This window comes from Talpa europaea (assembly GCF_964194135.1).
Source record: "Talpa europaea genome assembly, chromosome: 15".
Lineage (NCBI taxonomy): Eukaryota > Metazoa > Chordata > Mammalia > Eulipotyphla > Talpidae > Talpa > Talpa europaea.
The window spans coordinates 60,810,998-60,830,157 of record NC_140083.1 but is presented as its reverse complement, the minus strand read 5'-3'; the positions used below and the strand labels follow the sequence as shown (position 1 = coordinate 60,830,157).

Sequence of the window (19,160 nt, the reverse complement as noted above, 5' to 3'; positions counted from 1 at the left end):
GGATATATCAGAGGTTGAAAAACAGAAGTACTCTAACCTTTCACAAAGAAAAGATTATAACATTTGCAGAAGGAGACTTTCTGAGACAAGCTCGTGTGGGGTAAGATGAGTTAAGAAAGTCTGTTTGTCTACCATAATGACTTTGGTTCTCCTGCATTGCAAATGAGTGTATATTCTCAAGTGCGCTATCTCACATGATATTGTTGACTTCAAACAAAAAGCAACCAGTAATTTCACTCAAAATGGGCTTACTTGGAAATTACAAGAAAGCAATTTGGAAAGTACAGTTTCATGCTTAGATACATGTGTACTTCCCAAAAACCCAGGCTAGCACTTTCCCCTCCTCCTTTTCTAGCCTTTGGAGGGACTCCTATTGCATGAAGTGAACCTTCCTCCTTCTACTGGGCCTAGAAGCAACACCACTTCCTGTCAGAGAAGCAAAGCATGTTGGGTCTTGTAGTTTGCTAATTGTACTTGTGTGGGACTGTTTGTTTAGCTTCTTGACCTTATTTAAATAGGGATTCTCTATCGTAATCTTCATATCACCTAATAATAACTTTGCTAAGAATAAGAAAAGCAATATTGACAGCTCTAGTTCTTTGTTGGAATTTTCCTTTGAGAAAACTTACATCACTTTCTCATCTAATATTTTCTCTTTCAAAAATTTAAACCTCATATTTTCTTTTTTTGTTTTTAAGATTTATTTTATTTATACAAGATCTGGGGTACAGGCCAGGGTGAGGGGATTCACCAGAGACAGAGAGGGGAGCAGAGCAGGCAGATTGACCAAAGTACACTGCTGAGGGAAGCAGCGGGTGAGACAGTAGAGGTCTGCTGCGCCATGTGGGTTGCTCCCTGGCTGGCTGGGAATCGCACTCGCACTGCAAAAGCTGCTGACAGCTTCACAGCGCTGTGCTCAGCCCGCTGTGCCACCAGGGAGGCCCATAAACCTCATATATTCACTTTAAAAAGAAACTGTCTCTATATTAGTAGTTTCATGTTGAGGAGAATCTTGAACTGACCCATTTGCTATCCTCCTTTCAAAGAACTACATATGTTAATGGGAGGAGGGTGGCGGAACTCTCACTTTACTTTTTCTGGACCTGTACGTGTCTGGGATTTCATCCTCCTTCTCTTGATTTTAGGATTGCGTCCCAGGATGTTGCAACCCATGGGGGGATTCACATGGAAATGAAGGGGAGAAGGACCAAGAAAAAAGTTCTGGGGACAGAGTATTTCTGTCAAATGGCTGGAAGTCCTCACCAGATGCTAGTGGGAATGGCAGTTAGAGTAGCCCCTTGATGTGGTGGTGCCCACTTCAATAAAGATGCGCTGTCTTCAAATGCTCTCACTCGAGAGGTGGACCATTACTTGAAGGCCTCTCCCAGAGGGCTTCCACCATGGGGTAAGCCACCCACTCTAAAGACTTCTTTGCTGCTGCTTTCCAGCTTGTGGGAAGATTAGGGGAAAGCTGCACTCTTCTCAAACCTATGGCACCTTTACTCTTATTTAACATTTCCCCCAAATCCTTTGGTTTTATCTTCCTCTCATTTTCTTTCAAGTTCTTCAGGTTTTGTTGTACAAATTGGGGAAGACTCACTTATTTCTATGGTATGCCTAATCTCATTTTTACTCTGAGGGTATGACCACTGCATGGTCTGGTGAGTAAGGTACACATAGGTAGGAAAAAGTGAAATGCCATAAAACAAAACAAAACAAAACACTTCATTTACTCTCCCCTCACCAAAAAAAAGGTAGGAAAGAAGTCTTATAATACTTGTAATATCCGACCCCCCCACTTTGAATAGTCCTCAGTGTTGTATCTTGGTATCTCTGAAAGCATCTTTCTCAATGCAGCAGGCTGTGCCTCCCAAGCTGTCTCTTGACATGACCCAGGCATTGGGGGAGATTCCCGAGAAGCGGGGAGTTTCTGTGCTCCCCGAAGAGGGAATGTTGTACTTCCCAGAAGAGGGGAGTTTTTGCACTTCCCAAAGAAGATCTGAACTAGGGAGTCTCCATGGCAACTGCCTGCTAAAGCTCTCCTCTTTGTTCTTGGTTAATGCAGAGGTTAGTTAGTCATTAATTGGCATATGAAAACCCAATTTGGACCTAGACGTTAATTGATTTGTTATTCTTACACTTGAATTAGTATCATAGAAAGTAAATAATGCAAAAGGTATAGTTAGGAAAGAAATGTTGCGGCCCTGAGAACTGACTGAAATACACTGCTGAGGGGAGCAGCAGGCAAGACAGGAGAGGTCTGTCCCGCCATGTGGGTATCTCCACAGCAGGCGGGGATGGAACCAAAACTGCAGAGGCTGCGGACAGCTTCACAGCACTGTGCTCAACTGCCTGCGCCACCAGGGAAGCCCATGAATCCTGATTTCTAAGCAAATCAAACTCTACAGAAATTTTCTTTCACTAGATTTATTTTTTTTAAGTAAGAGTAAATAGAAAATATCAGGACAGACAGGCATATTAGAATACTGTGTCATAAAGATAAAATAATAGGGCCAGAATTGTTTTTTGCATATACAAAAAGGAGAGATGAACATATTTAATAAAGTTACTACAGAGGGTAAATACCATGCAACTTTACAGTGTAGTCTCTTTTAACATTACGTGTGAATTTATGCATAGCTGAAGTCCATTTTGTCTTCAGAAGATATCCTAGACTAAGAAAGGGCAGAAATTACAGTGATTTTTTTTTTTTGAAACTGGTCTCCTAAAGGCTTTAAATCAGTGTGTCACTTTATAGCTCCTTGCTTAAAAACTTTGAACTATAGGGAAAGACTGAAAAAATGCAACATATTTACATTCATCCTTAACTAAATCACAAATCTGCACAATTTCTGTCTCCGGTAAAGTAGCAGCAGGAGGAAGAAGAACTAAGTTATCTTTTTAAAATGTGGTTATTCCCGTAACTCACAAACCCAGATTTCTGGGTTTCTAATTCCATAGATTTGGGATCAGGCCCTAGGATTCACTTTTCTATAAATTTATTAAGGGATACTGATATTGCTGGTGCTGGGAGCAAGCATGAAGGGTCATTGATTTAAAAGTGTCTTACTAAGAAAACCCTGATTTCTCATAGAGATCAAATGCTTAAGAGCTGGATTTTTAGTTTAAGTAAGTGACTTCATGTTTTCTCTCCAGTCCACGTTCCTCCTTCACTCTGTCAGACCCATATACTAGCCTTTTATTCATTGATCGTTCCTATATCCCATCTCTTTTCTATTCCGTTCCTTCTTTTCCACCTACCTGAATCTTCCCCCTGCCCCCCTTCATTTAGGCTCTATCTCTGATGAAAGTTTTATCCAACCACAGGCCTAAAGAATCTCATTTTTCTCTACACCCCCAAAACTTATCATTTGTACTCATTTTTGGTGCTAAAGACTTGATACAGGCCTGTCGAAGACCAGCTTTTGGCAAAATGTCGGGTCAGGTGTCCCTGAAAGGATGAGATGGCCTAGGAGAAAATTTAAGGGCTGAAGGGAAGGGCAGTGAGGCAGACACAAACACTCTTATATTGGTGAAAGCATCTCCTGCTGAGGGTCTCAGCGGGTCTTTATTTATACATTAAGGCAAGCAATGGGATTACATCATTGAATGCATAGAAGCAAAACAAAAACAATCAATACATTCTTTTCCCATAGACATTTTGGCGCCTACTGTTTTTGAGAAAAGAAACGACCTTAAAAGTTAATAGATAATTAAAATTTAGACTCATTATTTCAGCCTAAACAACTACCTAGGTCAGCTAACAGTCCTTGGGACATCCCTATCACCAAGACTACAATATCAGGAGACTCCTCTAGCTATATGGCCTGCAGCTAGGGACCAGTTGCTTCCCAATAATCAGTTATTAGAACTTTTTTCTACCTAGAAACTCTTAGTGTAATCAACTTTATGATTCATTACAAGGCTTCTTTACAGAACTTCCATATGAGGAATATTATTATGACCAACTCTGGGTTGCTTATCAGACATGCCCTTGCACAATAATTATTTCCCATTGTCAAGTGGGCCAAATTATTCAGTGTTTAATTTTTAAGCAAGTAATTTTCCATGCCATGAACTTACAAAATTCTTACACGTATTATTTATTGCCCAATGTATATTCCATAAGGTTTTTTTCTTTTTATGACCAAGAACAAAAAACAAAGAGGTGTTTAATCTTCAGCCCCACGGTGTGAGGCTCTTTAAACTTTGGCCCCACGGTGTGAGGCCCTTTTCTTAGCTGCTTGCCAGTGTCTTACCTGGCTGGGGCAGCAAGGCCCCCTGCAGCACAGGCCCCTGTTAACTGTTGTTGTTGTTTTTTTTTTTTTATCCCCCTATTATCTTTTGCTCTCACACCAGTGTCCTGAGACTTTCTTCAAATTCTTTCCACTACTGGCCTCCCTGGTGGCACAGCGGGTTGAGTGCAGCGCTGTGAAGCTGTCTGCAGCTTTGCAGCATGGGTTTGATTCCTGGCAGGCCAGGGAGAGTCCCACATGGCACAGCAGACTTCTCCTGTCTCTCCCACTACTCCCCTCAGGAGTGCTTTAAGTCCGTCTGCCTGTTTTACTCCCCACTGTGTCTCTGGTGAATCCTCTCACCCTCCTGCGCCTCTGGCCTGTACCCCAGCTATTGTATAAATAAAAAATAAATCTTAAAAAAAAAATTCTTTCCACTACTTCCTGGTTTCTCTTGCCTCCATTGTTGGAAGGTATCTCTCTTCTTAACTCATGAACAGAAGATTTGATTCCCCTCCTTTTCTTTTACTATTTCCTTTGATAATTATTTGTGGTCTTATTTATCTTAAGAGATAGCAAACTCATGGAAGATCTGGCCTAGTGTATTCAACTCTTAATCTCCAAAGTGCTTTGTGTATAGTATGACTCAAGTAATGCATTTATATGGCACAGAAAAAAATATGCAAAATATTGGAAGGCTTTTCCTAACATACAGCACTGCCTTGTCAAGACTTCCTTCAAAGCATGTTCCCAGAGTCTTGCCCTCAGGACTCTCTACTAACCTCTCATTAACCTGCCAAAATTCCTGGGCAGTGTATCTCAGAATTTTTTTTTTAATGGAAGTTTTATGTTTGCTTTATTAGTTGTAGGGCCAGTGCAAGCTAGGTGCTAGAGTTGTACTTGGCTCTGTTATTCTCAAAATCCCAATGTAAAGACTGAAAGTACTGGATGCCTGAATTCTCCACCAGGTAATTTGATGCAGCCAGCTCTCCATTTAACCTCTTCTGTCATGACACAGGCCCTTCAGGAAATCCTACTGGGACTAAGTGGGCTGGTGTCCATTTTTGTTGCTTCTTATCCAAATCTTAGAGGGACTAGGTAGCCTGGACTTCACTCCATTTAACACAATACTAGGGTCTTTGGAAATCGGGCAAAAGCAATTCCTTATAGCCCCATGTTGTTTGAGTTCTGAGAGAAGAGTTAGAGTACATGTGAAGTTCAATGAGTTATACATTTCTTTTTTAACCTAATTGTTTGCACATAATGGGGACACAAATATTTCTTTGGTATTTGCATGGTAATTAGATTTTTCCTCTTATATTGTCTCCTTTGTCTCAACACACAGCCACATGCTTTCCTAATGTAAATAATTTGCCATAAACACTTAAAATTCAATTTTCCACAAACTCCTCTGGAAATTAACATAAAAGTTTAAGTCCAGACTTTTGTGATATTTTAGGAACATGTGTGCAGAAACTCCTTACTGGCATTAGATGATTTCATTGACATCTTTCCTTAATTTACTTCTCAAATTTTCTTCTGTCTGAGATTACACTGGTTTGGTCTAAAATGCTAATAAAAATTCTGAAGAAAATTTACCTCTTAGTTATGTCTCTGGGATTCAGGGTTTCTATTTGATAAAGAATTTTTCCTTTGCATTCTAACTCAAGCATCTCTGATTTGTTCTTATTTAGAACTGCTACATAAAAAGTAAAGGAGATTCCTTTATTCATCATAGCTCCTTCAATTGTTTGATACAGAAAATTTAATTCAGACTACTTAAGCAAAAATATAATGTATTGCTGTATGTATTTAAAAAACTTAGGGTATCCAGTTTCAGGCACTGTTGGAGATCATATACTCTCATCAAGACTTATTTTCTTTTCATTCTTGTGTCTTCATTAAGTTAGCTCCATTCTCAGAGAGGGCAAGTCTCTCCTGCTGCTGGAAGATAGCTGTTAGCAGCTTTAGCCTCAGAGCCACTCTGTTTCCATTAATCTCCACTCAAAAAAAAGCTCCCCATTGCACTCCAATTCCAATTCCAAAAAAGTACCTTGATTGCATCTCAGAGGCTCTGATTGGACCATTTTCTATTTCAGCATGAATCTCTGTGTTCATGGAGAAGAAATACATTGAATTACAGGCAGGCCCACCCACAGGCAGTAGGTTGAGCCAGTTCTGCAGCAAATGATAGCTGGGCAGAGTGATCCCCCAAGGGTATTCTGGGTCCCTTGAGAGAAATAAAGCAAAAGAGTTCAAGAAAACAAAACCACAAATTTCCTTTATATTCCATTTTTGGACAAGATAATGAAACACGTTAAAAAGGTGAGAAAAGCAATAATTACAGGAGCAGGGATGCACTTTCTGCCGGAAGCTGTAAAAACAAGAAAAAAGAGTTAAAGGTGTTTTTGGTAGCAGAGTTTTTTGTTGATTTTTTAAACTAACTCATTTCTCTTTTTGACTTACTTTTTTTTTTTTAGCTTAGAAAATTCCTGGTAAAAAGTTAGCTACTTTTTATAAAAGCATTCTTAGGTTTTTCTAACAGAATTCAGCTTACTCATTTTTCAGATGGTGAAACCGGTGCCTAGAGGTTCAGAGATTTAACTCAGGTTACCCAGCTCAATGGTTGTAGGGCTCTCCTGGTATTCCATCTTATCAGCAGAGTTATCACCATCACTAGCATCCCCATCATAATTATGATTGTCTTCATCACCATTATAAAAACTAGCATTAGTTATTCTGTGCTAGAATATGTTTTAAGCATTTGCTATATATATTTTTTTAAATAAATTTTACTTTTATGTTCCCCATACAATTGCAACCCCCTTATTTTGACCCCAATCCCTATATATTTTTTAAAGATTTTATTTTATTTATACAACAGCCAGGGTACAGGCCAGATGCATGGGAGGGTGAGAGGATTCACCCGAGACAGAGAGGGGAACAGAACAAGCAGACTGACTGTAATACACTGCTGAGGGAGCAGCAGGTGAGCCAGGAGAGGGCTGCTTGCCATGTGGGTTGCACCAAGGCCGGTGGGGATCGAACTGGCACTGCAGAGGCTGCGGACAGCTTCACAGCATTGCGCTCAACTGCCTGCACCACCAGGGAGGCCCACATTTGCTATATGTTAATTCAATCTTCATGACAAAGCTATCAAGTATTTTTTCTCATTATCCTCATTTTTTGGTTGAGAAAAAAGTGACACAGATGTGAAGAAATTTTCTGGGCCTCACCTGTCAAATTGGTAGTGTAGGCAGCATTCAAACTCAGGCAATCTGGCTCAACACTGTATTTTTAACTACTGTTTTGTCTCTTTGTATACTGCACTTCCATTCACAGAATTTTTACAAGGTGCTCAAAAAATATTCTCACATTCTGCTTGGGGTGTGTGTGTGTGTGTGTGTGTGTGTGTGTGTGTGTGTACTGCCTACACATATGTGCTCTTCCGAGGAAGTATGTGAAAAGTTAGCAGGCATCTTTGTGTGGCTGATGGGACCAAAATTGGAATACAAAAAATTATTGTCAATGTAATTACTAATTGGGAATTCCATGGACTGAGGAGTGGAGTGAGATGGAAGAAGGAAACCTTCTAAATGAAGAGTTTAGACTTTCAACTAGCGTCAGCTGACTACTTAGGGTAGAAAAGATGTTTAGGGTAAGAAAACATTCAACTCTGTGAGTGCCCCAGTATCTGACCATATTGTTTAGGATGACCAGATGATGAAGAAATTTTTTCTGTTACTTTCACATACAAGATCCTTTTAATTTCCTGTTTTTTTTTTTTTTTCTATTCAGAATTTTACATATACCAACACTAGTTTTCAAAACTCCAATTTTGAGTAAAACCCCAGTAAGAGTAGATAAGGAAAATTAATCGTGCATATGTTTTTCTAAGCTTTTGTCAAAGTTTATGTTAAATTGTATTATCCGAATCCTCACAGAGACCTGGGAACCATTGTTGGAGGACATTCATTAGAACAGGCCTCAAACTTTATTTTTTTTTGTTTTATCTTCATTGAGGCTAGAGAGTCCAACAACTGCCAATTGCAGTCTTTTACACTTTTTAATGGTATAAAATTTTGGGGTCTTCCCTGTGGCGTAGGGGTTAAGACTCAATGCTATTACTGCTGCGGCCCGAGTTGAATCCCCACCAGGGAGCTAACCCACAAATGACACAGCAGACCTCTCCTGTCTCACTCTCTGCTCCCCTTAGCAGTGTATTTCAATAGATCTGCTTGTTTTGCTCCCCACTTTGTCTCTAGTGAGACCTTCACCACCATGCCCCCCACCTCTGGCTTACAGCCCAGTTCTTCTATGCATAAATAAATAAATCTGGGCCTCCCCGTTGGCGCAGCGGTTGAGCGCTGGGTTGCGAAGCTGCCCGCGGCCTCTGAGGCGCCGGTTCGATCCCCGGCTGCTCCCCGGCCACCGGAGGAGGGTCCCGCATGGCGCGCAGACCTCTCCTGCCGCCCGCTGCTCCCCTCAGCAGTGTACTTCGGTCCTTCTGCCTGCTCTGCCTCCCGCTCTGGCTCTGGTGAATTCTCTCACCCTCCTGCGCTTCTGACTGTACCCAGTGCATGTATAAACAACAACAAAAAAAAAAACAAAAAACATAAATAAATCTTAAAAAAAGTAAATAAAATTCTATCGAAGAGTTAGCATGAAGTATTAACTGATAATGAAACACTATCAGAAAGATTATGGCTTCCAGAACTTTATAGCTTTGATGTTGAAACTCTGCGCTTAGCTTTTGATCTTCACCATTTGGCCTCAACTTTCTGATCTGTAAAACTAGAGCATCTCTAGATTTTGGAAAATCTATTATTACTACCATCACTCTTTACTTTGCGTCACTGCTACTATGTTGTGCTGAAATATGAGATAAACATAGACCTTAAGTCTGTTTGAAGGGGACATCTTAAGTGCCCTTCATAATAATGAGGATTGTTATGAAACTATATAAATATATATAATATGGGGCCTCCCTGGTGGCGCAGGCAGTTAAGCGCAGCAAAGCTGTCCGAACCCTCTGCAGCGCAGTTCCATCCCTGCCGGCCAGGGAGATAACCACATGGCGCGGCAGATCTCTGCTTTCTCGCCCACTGCTCCCCTCAGCGGTGTATTTCATTTAGTCTACCTGTTCTGTTCCCCGCTCTATCTCTGGTGAATCCTCTCACCGTCCCACACATCTGGCCTGTACCCAGGTTCTTGTATGCGTGAATAAATAAATCTTTAAAAATATATATATATTATATTATAAATGCAGATATTATACAAATATAAATATAGATAATTCACTCAATGCAATAATATTGTGTAAGTATTCTTTCCTAACTCCCTTGTTACTTTTTCTTTACCTTTCTTATGGCTATTATCGTTCCTACCTTGCATCATTTTTTTTTTTTTTATTTACACAGACAATATATTTAGGAGAGTAACTGAAAAAAATCCTCTGATTTAAATTACAACCTATACTTTGAATTGCGAATACCTCGGCTTGTTTTGTACTTTTGTGTTTGTCTACTTTTCTATTTTTTTCAAAGTTTTTCTCAAGTTGGAAGTATTTTTCAAATTGGAAGTTGTGCTCTATTAATGATTGGTGATATTAGTAGGTCACAACTATCACCTTTTAATAATGTGAAACAGGTTAAGATAAAAACACTAGAGTTGTACTGAATATGAAAAGATTAACTACTGTTTTACTATATCTGCATATGTATGTTTATATGTTATTTGTATGTGAAGTGAGTTATGCTGTCACTTTCACAGAAGATTGAAACTAATGGTAGGTTCTCAGTAACATTTTTAAATGGACAAATATTGATTAGTCTTTTTCCTGGTCTCTTATTTAAGTTTTCTAAATTCCTGCTATGAGTGAGGCCATCGGTGTTTTTCTTTTTATAATCAATACAAAGTAAAAATCAAAATCAACAAGCAACTATAAACCAGAGACACACTATGGTGGGGGAAGGGAAGGTGAGACTGGGAGAGGAAGGAGTAGAGTCAAAATAAGGGGGGGTGCAATTGTATGGGAAATATAACCATAATGAAAATGCATACATTGTGCAAAGATGAAAAATGATGTAAGAATTATATAAAATAAAATATAAAAAAAAATGGACAAATAAACTGAAAGTAATCTATAGAGAAAATTGTCCTGGATTTTTTCTGAAAAAATTGTGCTTTTGTCACGTATAAGCTGTGTGAATAACACAAACCATTTTACTTCTCTAAACCTCAGTATTCGTATCAATATAGTGGAGTCAATATCCCAATTTACAGGGTGATTGTAAGAATCAAACAGGTAATATGTGCGAAAGCCTTTTTTAAGCAAAATTTCTTCGTAAATATTTTATTGCTGTGTTATAACCTAATTTTGGTCATCTGTGCCTGAGGGTATATACAGTCCATAGAGAAATAGTTATTTACAACTTTTATTTCATAAGGTCTGAAACTATATCAGCTATATTAGGCTGTTCAGAAAGAAGAATTCAATCTCTTGGGGAAAAAAAGGGAAAGTTAAAACTATCTTGCAGTATATCGAGTTAATCTATGGCCTCTTTCTGTCAAAATGCAGAGAATGAGTATTCATCTTTTTAGAATATTATCTAGGAAAAAGTTGGCACTCATAAAAGCATTATTTCTTCCACCTCTTCCTTTGTTTCTATTCTTACTGTTAATATCTCTGCAGCACACATTTGTGCCACTAAACTCTTTATTGCTTCCATATGCCAAGCAGTTTCCCAGAGTTTGCTGTCATGTTTGAGAGGGTAGCTATCAAGTGCTATCGTGACATTGCTTCTAGACCAGTATTTCCACATTTATAAATGAAGAAACAGCTCAGAAGTCATCACCTATAAGACCACAAAGCTGCTAACATATACCTGGCTCTTATGGACTGCATGCCAGTCAGTCTCCAGATTCATTTAATGCTTATTGTTTTCATCTATTCATCTGAGTTAGACACACTACCTCAAGGTGAGTGTGATGCCACAAATAGGGAAAACTAAATTAGGTAATTGAAGGCCAGAGTGAAAGAAAACAGAAAATAGGAAGTTAATAAAATAATAATGGTGGATAATAAGCTAAAAAGTTTTGAGAAATTACTTATAAGTGTCTGATACTGTTCCAGGAGTGTTTTCAAGGGTTATTTCATTTTAGCCTCCTCCAAATTTTATCAAGTGGGTTTTATTTTCAAAAATGATTTCTACTTTTATGATATAAAGAAATAGGTATAGAGAGACTAAGCATTTGCCCATGTTCTCACTGCTAGTAACTGGCAAGATTAATATGTAAACTCAGGCTTACTACAAAGAATTGACTATATTTTTTCTAGAAGCAGGCTTAAGAATTTTGATTATGTGAAATATTTTAACAGATAAGTCGTTCTTTGTGAATCCTGTGACACAGAACAGAGCATGCATTTGTGTGTCTACAGATTTTTGGCAGAGATTATTTTGCTGAAAGAAGCAATACTTAAGGGCAAATAACTAACATAACATATTTTGAGTCTTCTAATGGGCATTTCTAACGGGCAGACGTGTTTCTATGGTAACTAGTATAGGTCATATGAAGGGTGAGGGAACAATTAGAAGGGATAGCTGTTGCTTGAGAATGTTTTAAATAATTTTCCATTGCAAATTCACGCTCTTATGTATACCTTATATGCTACCAATTGGACCTTTTGACTCTCTGAAGCTGTAGATTTCTGGGAACTCTGTGAACTTGAAAACTTCAGTTACAAGTTAATAAAACCAATTTTGAAATAAATTGAAGGAGTTAGGAGCTATGCTTTTAAATCTGAGGTCTCTTCAGGGAAAATTACAGTATCCTGATTGGCAAATTTTAAGGCCTTCATGTTGTTTTTCAAGTATCACATCTCTCAGATTAAGACATAAGAGGCAGATTAAGACAGGAGGGCTAACATGTATTACACCCCTGTAGGGATATAGAATAACTTGAGGCCTCTGATAGGCGAAAAACCTGAAGGGATTTGAATCAGCTTCCCAAGTGAGATTCCAGTTTCGGAAGGATTTACATATTAGTGATCCAGAATGCCACTGTTTAATTTCTTAGGCTGGGATTGGTCGAGAGAAGGAAGTGAGCAATTGCAAATCTGAAAACTCAGATAGGGGAGAGGCCACTGATTTTACTCCCTTCAGTGAAGGCCTTCTAGGTAAGAAAAACACACTTCTCTCCTCCTGTTGTTCATGTAAGGATCTAGCCAACATTGCTCTAGGATTTTAGGATTAGTAGAGTGTTACTTATCACTTAACCAATGACTTAAGGAAGGTTTCAGACAGAATTTACTCAATGACATAAAAACTATGTAGTGAACAACTGAATGCATTCTGAAGCCCATCAAAGTTAATTTTGTAATCAGTAGACATAAAAGAATGTTGATTGTGTCTCTTCTAAGAGTATATAGTCTTTTTGTCCTTAACTGAATTGGTTGTGCTGACAACCAACCAGTGGCAATGAGGTTTAGGGGAGACAGAACCAGAAGATGGACTGGCCTTCTTTGCAAACTCCAGTCAGGTCTCCGACTAAAAAGAAGACTGGCATCATGCCAGCTGGAGCTTATTCCTCTCCCCTTTTCACTTAAATAGTTGTTTTGGGAAGACACTTCCATTCTAGCTCAAATGCAATGTTTCTGAAAAAAATATAAGCCCCTGATACTAGTGATATTTTTATTTTGCCATTTTGCAATCTCTTTTCTCAAGACTTCACAAGACAAACTAGTGAATATTAGGGAAAATTTAGATATGTAACTTCCATTAGAAGGGACACATTCCAGTCATTTACATTGTAGCTACAGCTCCTTTCTCTTGACTCCTGCTTATATCTTTAGAATATTTTTCCTTTCTACTAAATACTGTAACTGTTATGAGTCAATTGAGTTTTATGGTTATCTAAACTAACGCCTGATCACTTAGATGTATGAAGGAGAATGCTTCATTTCTTCACTCACTCATTCAACAGATAAAAGATTGAGCACCTTTATGTGTCTGGGAACTAAAGTTAATAACAGTTAATATTTACTTGCTATTAATTAAATGCTAGGGAATGTTAGTATTTTATTTAATCTTCACAAGAGCCCTTTGGGACTCTATTATGATGCTAATTATGTAGGTGAAAGAGCTTTGAGAGTTTGAACAACTTGATTGAGAACACAGCTAAAAAGTGGTACAAGTTATATGTGAATCCAGACAGTGGGACTCTATGGTCAAACTGCCTGGATTTTTTTTTTTTTTTTTGTGGGACCCTCACCGGAGGCCGGGGAATGAACTGGCGCTACAGAGGCTGCAGGCAGCCTCGCAGCCCAGCGCTCAACTGCTGCGCCACCAGGGAAGGCCCAAACTGCCTGGATTTTATGCTAGTCTCTTAAATATTATGTAGACAAGTTCCTTCTCACAGAGGGCTTAGAGAACAATATAAAATTATTGGTATTATTTATGATTTTAAATATCCAATTCAGACCAATCAAATCCCCCCAAATTTAATAATATATATGGCTACCCCTGCAAAACTTTGACCCAAAACCAAATTGAAATTGTGTTTGAGTAGTTTTACCACAAAAACACCAAGATCATTAGTATTGGGGAGAGGGTCTTGAAATCTTTTTCTTGAAGACTTAAGGAGAAGCAGAACATGGGTGACAGTTTCTAATACCCATGCCTCTCAGTTTTCTACTCTTTGACACAAAAAAGTTCCATGAGTTCTCACTTAGTATATTTTACAGTGCTCATTACCTAGTAGGATAATGATCAGTCTCAAATTCATAAGAATGAAGTAACAGTGTCCTGTTCCAAACAGTATCTTATTTAGTTATATTTCAAAAGAATCCTGGAAACTAACTAGGGTAATTCTCATATGTTATAAAAATTTTGCTATTCTATTTATATCCCTCTTTAGTTTTTTAGTCTCCTCTGTAAACACTATTCTCTTGCATCTTTTGAGTGGTTATTCTTTCTCTCATAATGCTTTCTGCCACACTACCAGGGAGAGGAAGGAGGAAATAAAAGTTTTGTAGGTTGCCTCTCCCCTGGTCAGTGTTTACAGATAGGTCAGAGTGAGTAGACCCTGAACCTCAGTGTGGCTGCTTGTTTGAGGACTTTGTGACACATCAGCCATGAAATGTTGAGAAATACTGGGGGTTGGAATTACGAACAGCAATAGCAATGATGTAGTGGAGGCAGATTCAGGGATATTTTCAAGGTAGACCCTGCAGCCAAGTTGCATTTAAGTGTGAAGGGATGCACATGTGGATAAAGACAGTCTTATCTGAATCAAAAAGCATTTGCTATAAAACTTCTGCTCTGAGAAATAACTGTGTCTGGCAACATACAAGGGGAAAATGGAATCAGACACATGGTTTTCTAAAAAAAGACCTTAGCATTTTTTTTTTTGGTATTTTTACATGATAACATCAGAGTTCTTGCTAACATATTGATCTAATTGATGCTTCACTCCTTAAAAATGTCCAGTGACTTCTTGTTACCTACAGCATGGGGTTTAAAACTCCTTAGCATAGAATACAGGAGTTTTCACAATCTGGCTCCATCAGAACTACTCCACTCCAATCAGTTTCCTACTCGCTTTCTATTCCTAGTCTTTCATATGTCCTACACATCCTCATTCCAGCTATCTGGAATTTAGTCATTCACTGAAGATAACCAAGCTATTTAAAATATCTGTGATTCACCATATGCGGTTTTCTTCTTGACATGACTTCTTTTTTTCTTTACTGCTCATTCCTATGGAATCTCCTGTGGTCCTCTGCTGGGGAGCCTTCCTCCCTTTTCCCAGATACACTGAGTCGCTTCTTGCACTGAGTAACCACAATCAGTGCTTACATATCTTTTGTGTGTAGACAAATATTTGTTCATATTTCGTTTATCAGACTAAGAATCCTACTAGAATAGTGATTTTTGTTTTACTGACTCTATATTGGCCAAACCTAGTAGCCTATTTCCTTGAACTTGGAAATGAAGAATGAATGACTAAGTCTTAATTCCTGCTTTACTTTTAGTACTTCTTAGACAAGAAATGACCACAACAAACAACAACAACAAAAAGGAATTTGAGGGAGAAGGTAAAAATGTTCTACTTTATGCACTACCTTTTCCAGTAAAGATCTACTCTCTCTGTTCAGAATGCCCCACATGTGTCATTGCAGAAACACATTCTCCCAGAGGTAGTTGAGGAGAAGAAAAAGAGGGGAAACCAAGAAGTAAAGTGGGTTTTCTCTCCCTTCTGAATTCTACCATTACCAAACACTAGTTTTCATGCTTTTGGCCTTTTCCTCCTGAACCCACGTAGAAAAATAAGTTTTATGAAAGAGTAGTGGTCTGTGACACCATAAGAGTGGACTTAACTTAGCGTAATAATACCTTTTAGCAGTTGACAATTATATCTGCTGAAGTTCCCAGTTGAGCGCAATTGCAACCAACTTCCTTTTGGGTGGTAGCTCATATTTACAACTTCAAACAACTCATAGGGAGGGACCAAGACCACGTCCTTGAGAGAAAAGTATTGTACAGGTACACCCAGGCAGGTAAATATGGTAAATAGAGTTTGGTTTTCAAAATGTTGTGCCTCTTCTCTTAGGAGTGAGGTGGAGAGGAATTGGCTAAATCGAAGCAAGGCACCTATGGAGGCTTCCAAGTAGACATCCTTTGCCTCATAATATACCTTATAACACAGAGGGTCATTCTTCGTGACAATCTCTTTCCTCAGGAGCTGGATTGCTGAGGTCAGATAGTAGTGTAGATATTTGAAATGGAAAGACTGTTCATACTTCTCTGGGGAGCTACCCACACTGCTCATGGCTCTGGTGAAGTCAGAGCGAACATTGTTGTTCAGTGTATAAATCATGAGGGCAACAGCATGTGTAACAGTCATGTTCTCAGGGAGAGGTTTTGCTTGGTTCAGCCAGCTTACGTGGGCATTCTGCCACACCTTGGAGTAATTCCTGTAGATTTCTAGCTCTTTTGAGAAATAATCCCCTTGATTTAATTCCTCCATGATCTGTTGGTCACAACCTTGGTACTGATCATCAAAGGAATCTGGTGACAAGTCAATGTATGTTTTAGATGCAACCTATAGGAAAGAAAGATCTTGATTTTAATTTTTCAGATCAGTTGGTTAATGTGATTTCACATCTACTGTACTCTATAAGGTGAAGTTTTTTAAAACCAATATTTGCTGAAATGTTTTACTCATAAACATACGCTGCCAGTTCTTCCTGTATCAGTGACCTAGCCTCGAGATTGAATTTAATTTGATAAATATAACTGAAAGCTTAAATAAACTCATTTCCCCAGGGAGAAAGAGACCCTTTTTGACCAAGATCACAGAATTTTTGTATTTGTACTTTGAAAGAAAAAAAACCTTAAAGGTTAAATTATTAGTTCTGTTTCCTCTGCCAGTTTCCTTCATCTTCTCTCCTGCTTGTTTTAAGGATTGTCTCTTTTATAAATAAATACAACATATATTAAGTCTTTGGACATTAGTTTTAAAAAGACAAGTGATGGAATAATGTTGGATTTTTCAAGTGGGATCCCTCTATTTAGAATCTGAAGAACAAAAGAGCAAATATGAAGGCTAACATACCATTTTCACTACGGTACAGGGCCATGATGGAGCACATATTTTTAGGACTGATAATGAACAAATGGGCTTGTGAGGCCTGAACCCCAGAAGAAGGCAGAGTTGCATGTCCAGGTGCAGGCAGTACTGGATTGTGGCTTTCCTGGGTTAAGTTCCTATTATGGAGAAACGCAGAACTCATGCCCTTTGCTGCAGGCTAACTTACAGGAGGAGCAGTCACTCAGGGTACCCAGTTCTTCCGACATTGCCAGTAAAACAAATTTGCCCATCTCCAGGACAGTAGAGAGAGTAGTTGGGCAGAGGTCAGGCATGTGCCGAGGAAAGTCATTCCTCTTGGAAATCAGGAGTGGAAAAAGATATTTTCATTTGAGCCATCTTTGAACTATCTTAAATTCCAGGATGTTTCCTACTGGCAAGGAACTAATGCGTTTCTAATAAACTGTACTCATTAAGGAATATAGTAAAAAGATTCCATCCATTCAGTGTCAAGGATGTTGTGACTGGAAGTAACTTATCATTTTGTATTTTTACTCTTATTTAGAGAAATAATCTAGCTGATTATAAAATGGAACTAATTTTTAAGGCTACTTTACAGATTTTAAGCAATAACGCTTTACAGCAGGTATAAAAATAGGTCTACAGAATCTATTTATGCCAAAACCAAACCAAACCAAGCCAATATCATGTTCTGTCAAATTTCATTATAATGAACTCTAAAGCTTTTTAATATATTATTAGATCCCAGATATGTTCTGATGTCTTAAAGTTATTTTTCATTATATAGAACTTTACAGTACTACTTTTAAGATGATTTATACCATACATTCTAAAACCAAATTAGACTGGTTAATTTTATATTATTTGTCCTACACTAGCAGTTGTTTCCTTAAATTTTATGGAGAAACAAGAAAATAATACTGTGCCTCTAGTATCCATAATGCCAGATGCATGAACTGTAAAGAATTACACATTTTTAATCATTGCTTTTAATTCTCTTTGCTAGTGTTATTTAAATGTCTGAACAAAAATAGATCCCAAGTGCCTAAAGTTGATTTAAAAGTTTTCACCAGAAGAGTGCTCTATTAGAGCATTTATCAGGACGAGATTACCTCCTTAGTTGTGCCCTACCTTAGAACTTGCTGTGGGTCTCTGCAGGCCAGAGAGCAGCAGTAGCAGGAGAGGAAGCTGCCTTTGGAGAAGCCAGATTCCCATTGTAGGGGCTGCAGTAGTTGGGAGAAGAATCCTCTTGCATCCTTTGGTCAATGAACAGCATTTGTTTGTGTTAAGGGTACGTTGCTCTTGAAGCTTCATCCTGAAATGAGTTTTCAGAGTTCTCCGTTAGGGTTGTCTTTGGGTAATTCTCAGCAGGAATCTGCTTTGCTCATGTTTGTGTTGAGACTTCCGTTGACCACCAATAGTTAGCAATTTTTCTGCAAGAGTTTCTGAGGGAAATTCCAACTCATTTATCAAGCTGAACTCTCTGAAGTAGTCAGACTTATGCACCCAAAAGACAGTGCTCTAAAGTGAACCCATTAGTCTCACAATTAAAAATTTTCCTGTGTATGTGTGGAATTCCAAAGGCCTGTTAAGGGTCAGGCTCAACTGCTCAGCCTTTATTTTTGCAGGCAAGCAGGAAAAGCACACGCTGTACAGTGTTTGAGGCCAAGCGGCTTTATCTTAAGCTCCAGGCTTCCATTGTGAGTAATATGATTGGCTCTTGCTAGGCCACAGGACAATGCTCCCTCAAGGTGGGTCTGAGTCAGGCTCATCTGGTGCTGCTGATAGGCTCTGTGTGAAGTGGTGCTGTGAAGCAACATGCCTTTTATGGTTACTTTCAAAAGAAGACTGTCTTTGCTATTTTTCCATGGCACTTTGAAATTCTTCAGTGTAGAAATTGTACCTATTGGGGTCACAATCAGATCCTCTATCCACACAATCTGGTCTATAGTGACTCCTAATGATGAGAGTTAGAAGACAGCCTCTGAACAGCTGCCATCAATCAAAAGTTGGCTCCAATGTGCAAGTTCATCCAACATGGATGTTCTATTCAGATCTCTTTTAGGCATTTCCCTTTCCAATGTGCACATCCTTTCTCTAGTCCCAATTTATGGGGTAACTGTTTTTCTTGCAAATCTTTCCCAGTTACACTTTCCAATTTGTTATTTAACTATAAAGGGACACAAATCCTCTTCTTGAAAATTCTGTGATTTTCTTTTAGTACTGTAATATTTTTTTAATCTAAAATATCTGGTGATCATAGCAGTTCTCATTACAGAAGTTTAGAATATCTTGAAAAATGTAAAGGATGAA

General features: G+C 38.6%; 1 protein-coding gene across 1 annotated transcript; it reads right to left on the bottom strand.

Annotated features, from left to right (window-relative positions):
* Positions 1 to 6,517: 6,517 nt before the first annotated feature.
* On the bottom strand, positions 6,518 to 18,161 carry ART4 (ADP-ribosyltransferase 4 (inactive) (Dombrock blood group); the record flags this gene model as incomplete). Its single annotated transcript, XM_084256019.1, has 3 exons — positions 6,518 to 6,609; positions 15,632 to 16,340; positions 17,979 to 18,161. The coding sequence occupies 3 exons, from the start codon at positions 18,159 to 18,161 to the stop codon at positions 6,518 to 6,520; spliced, it is 984 nt and encodes a 327-aa protein (XP_084112145.1).
* Positions 18,162 to 19,160: the final 999 nt, after the last annotated feature.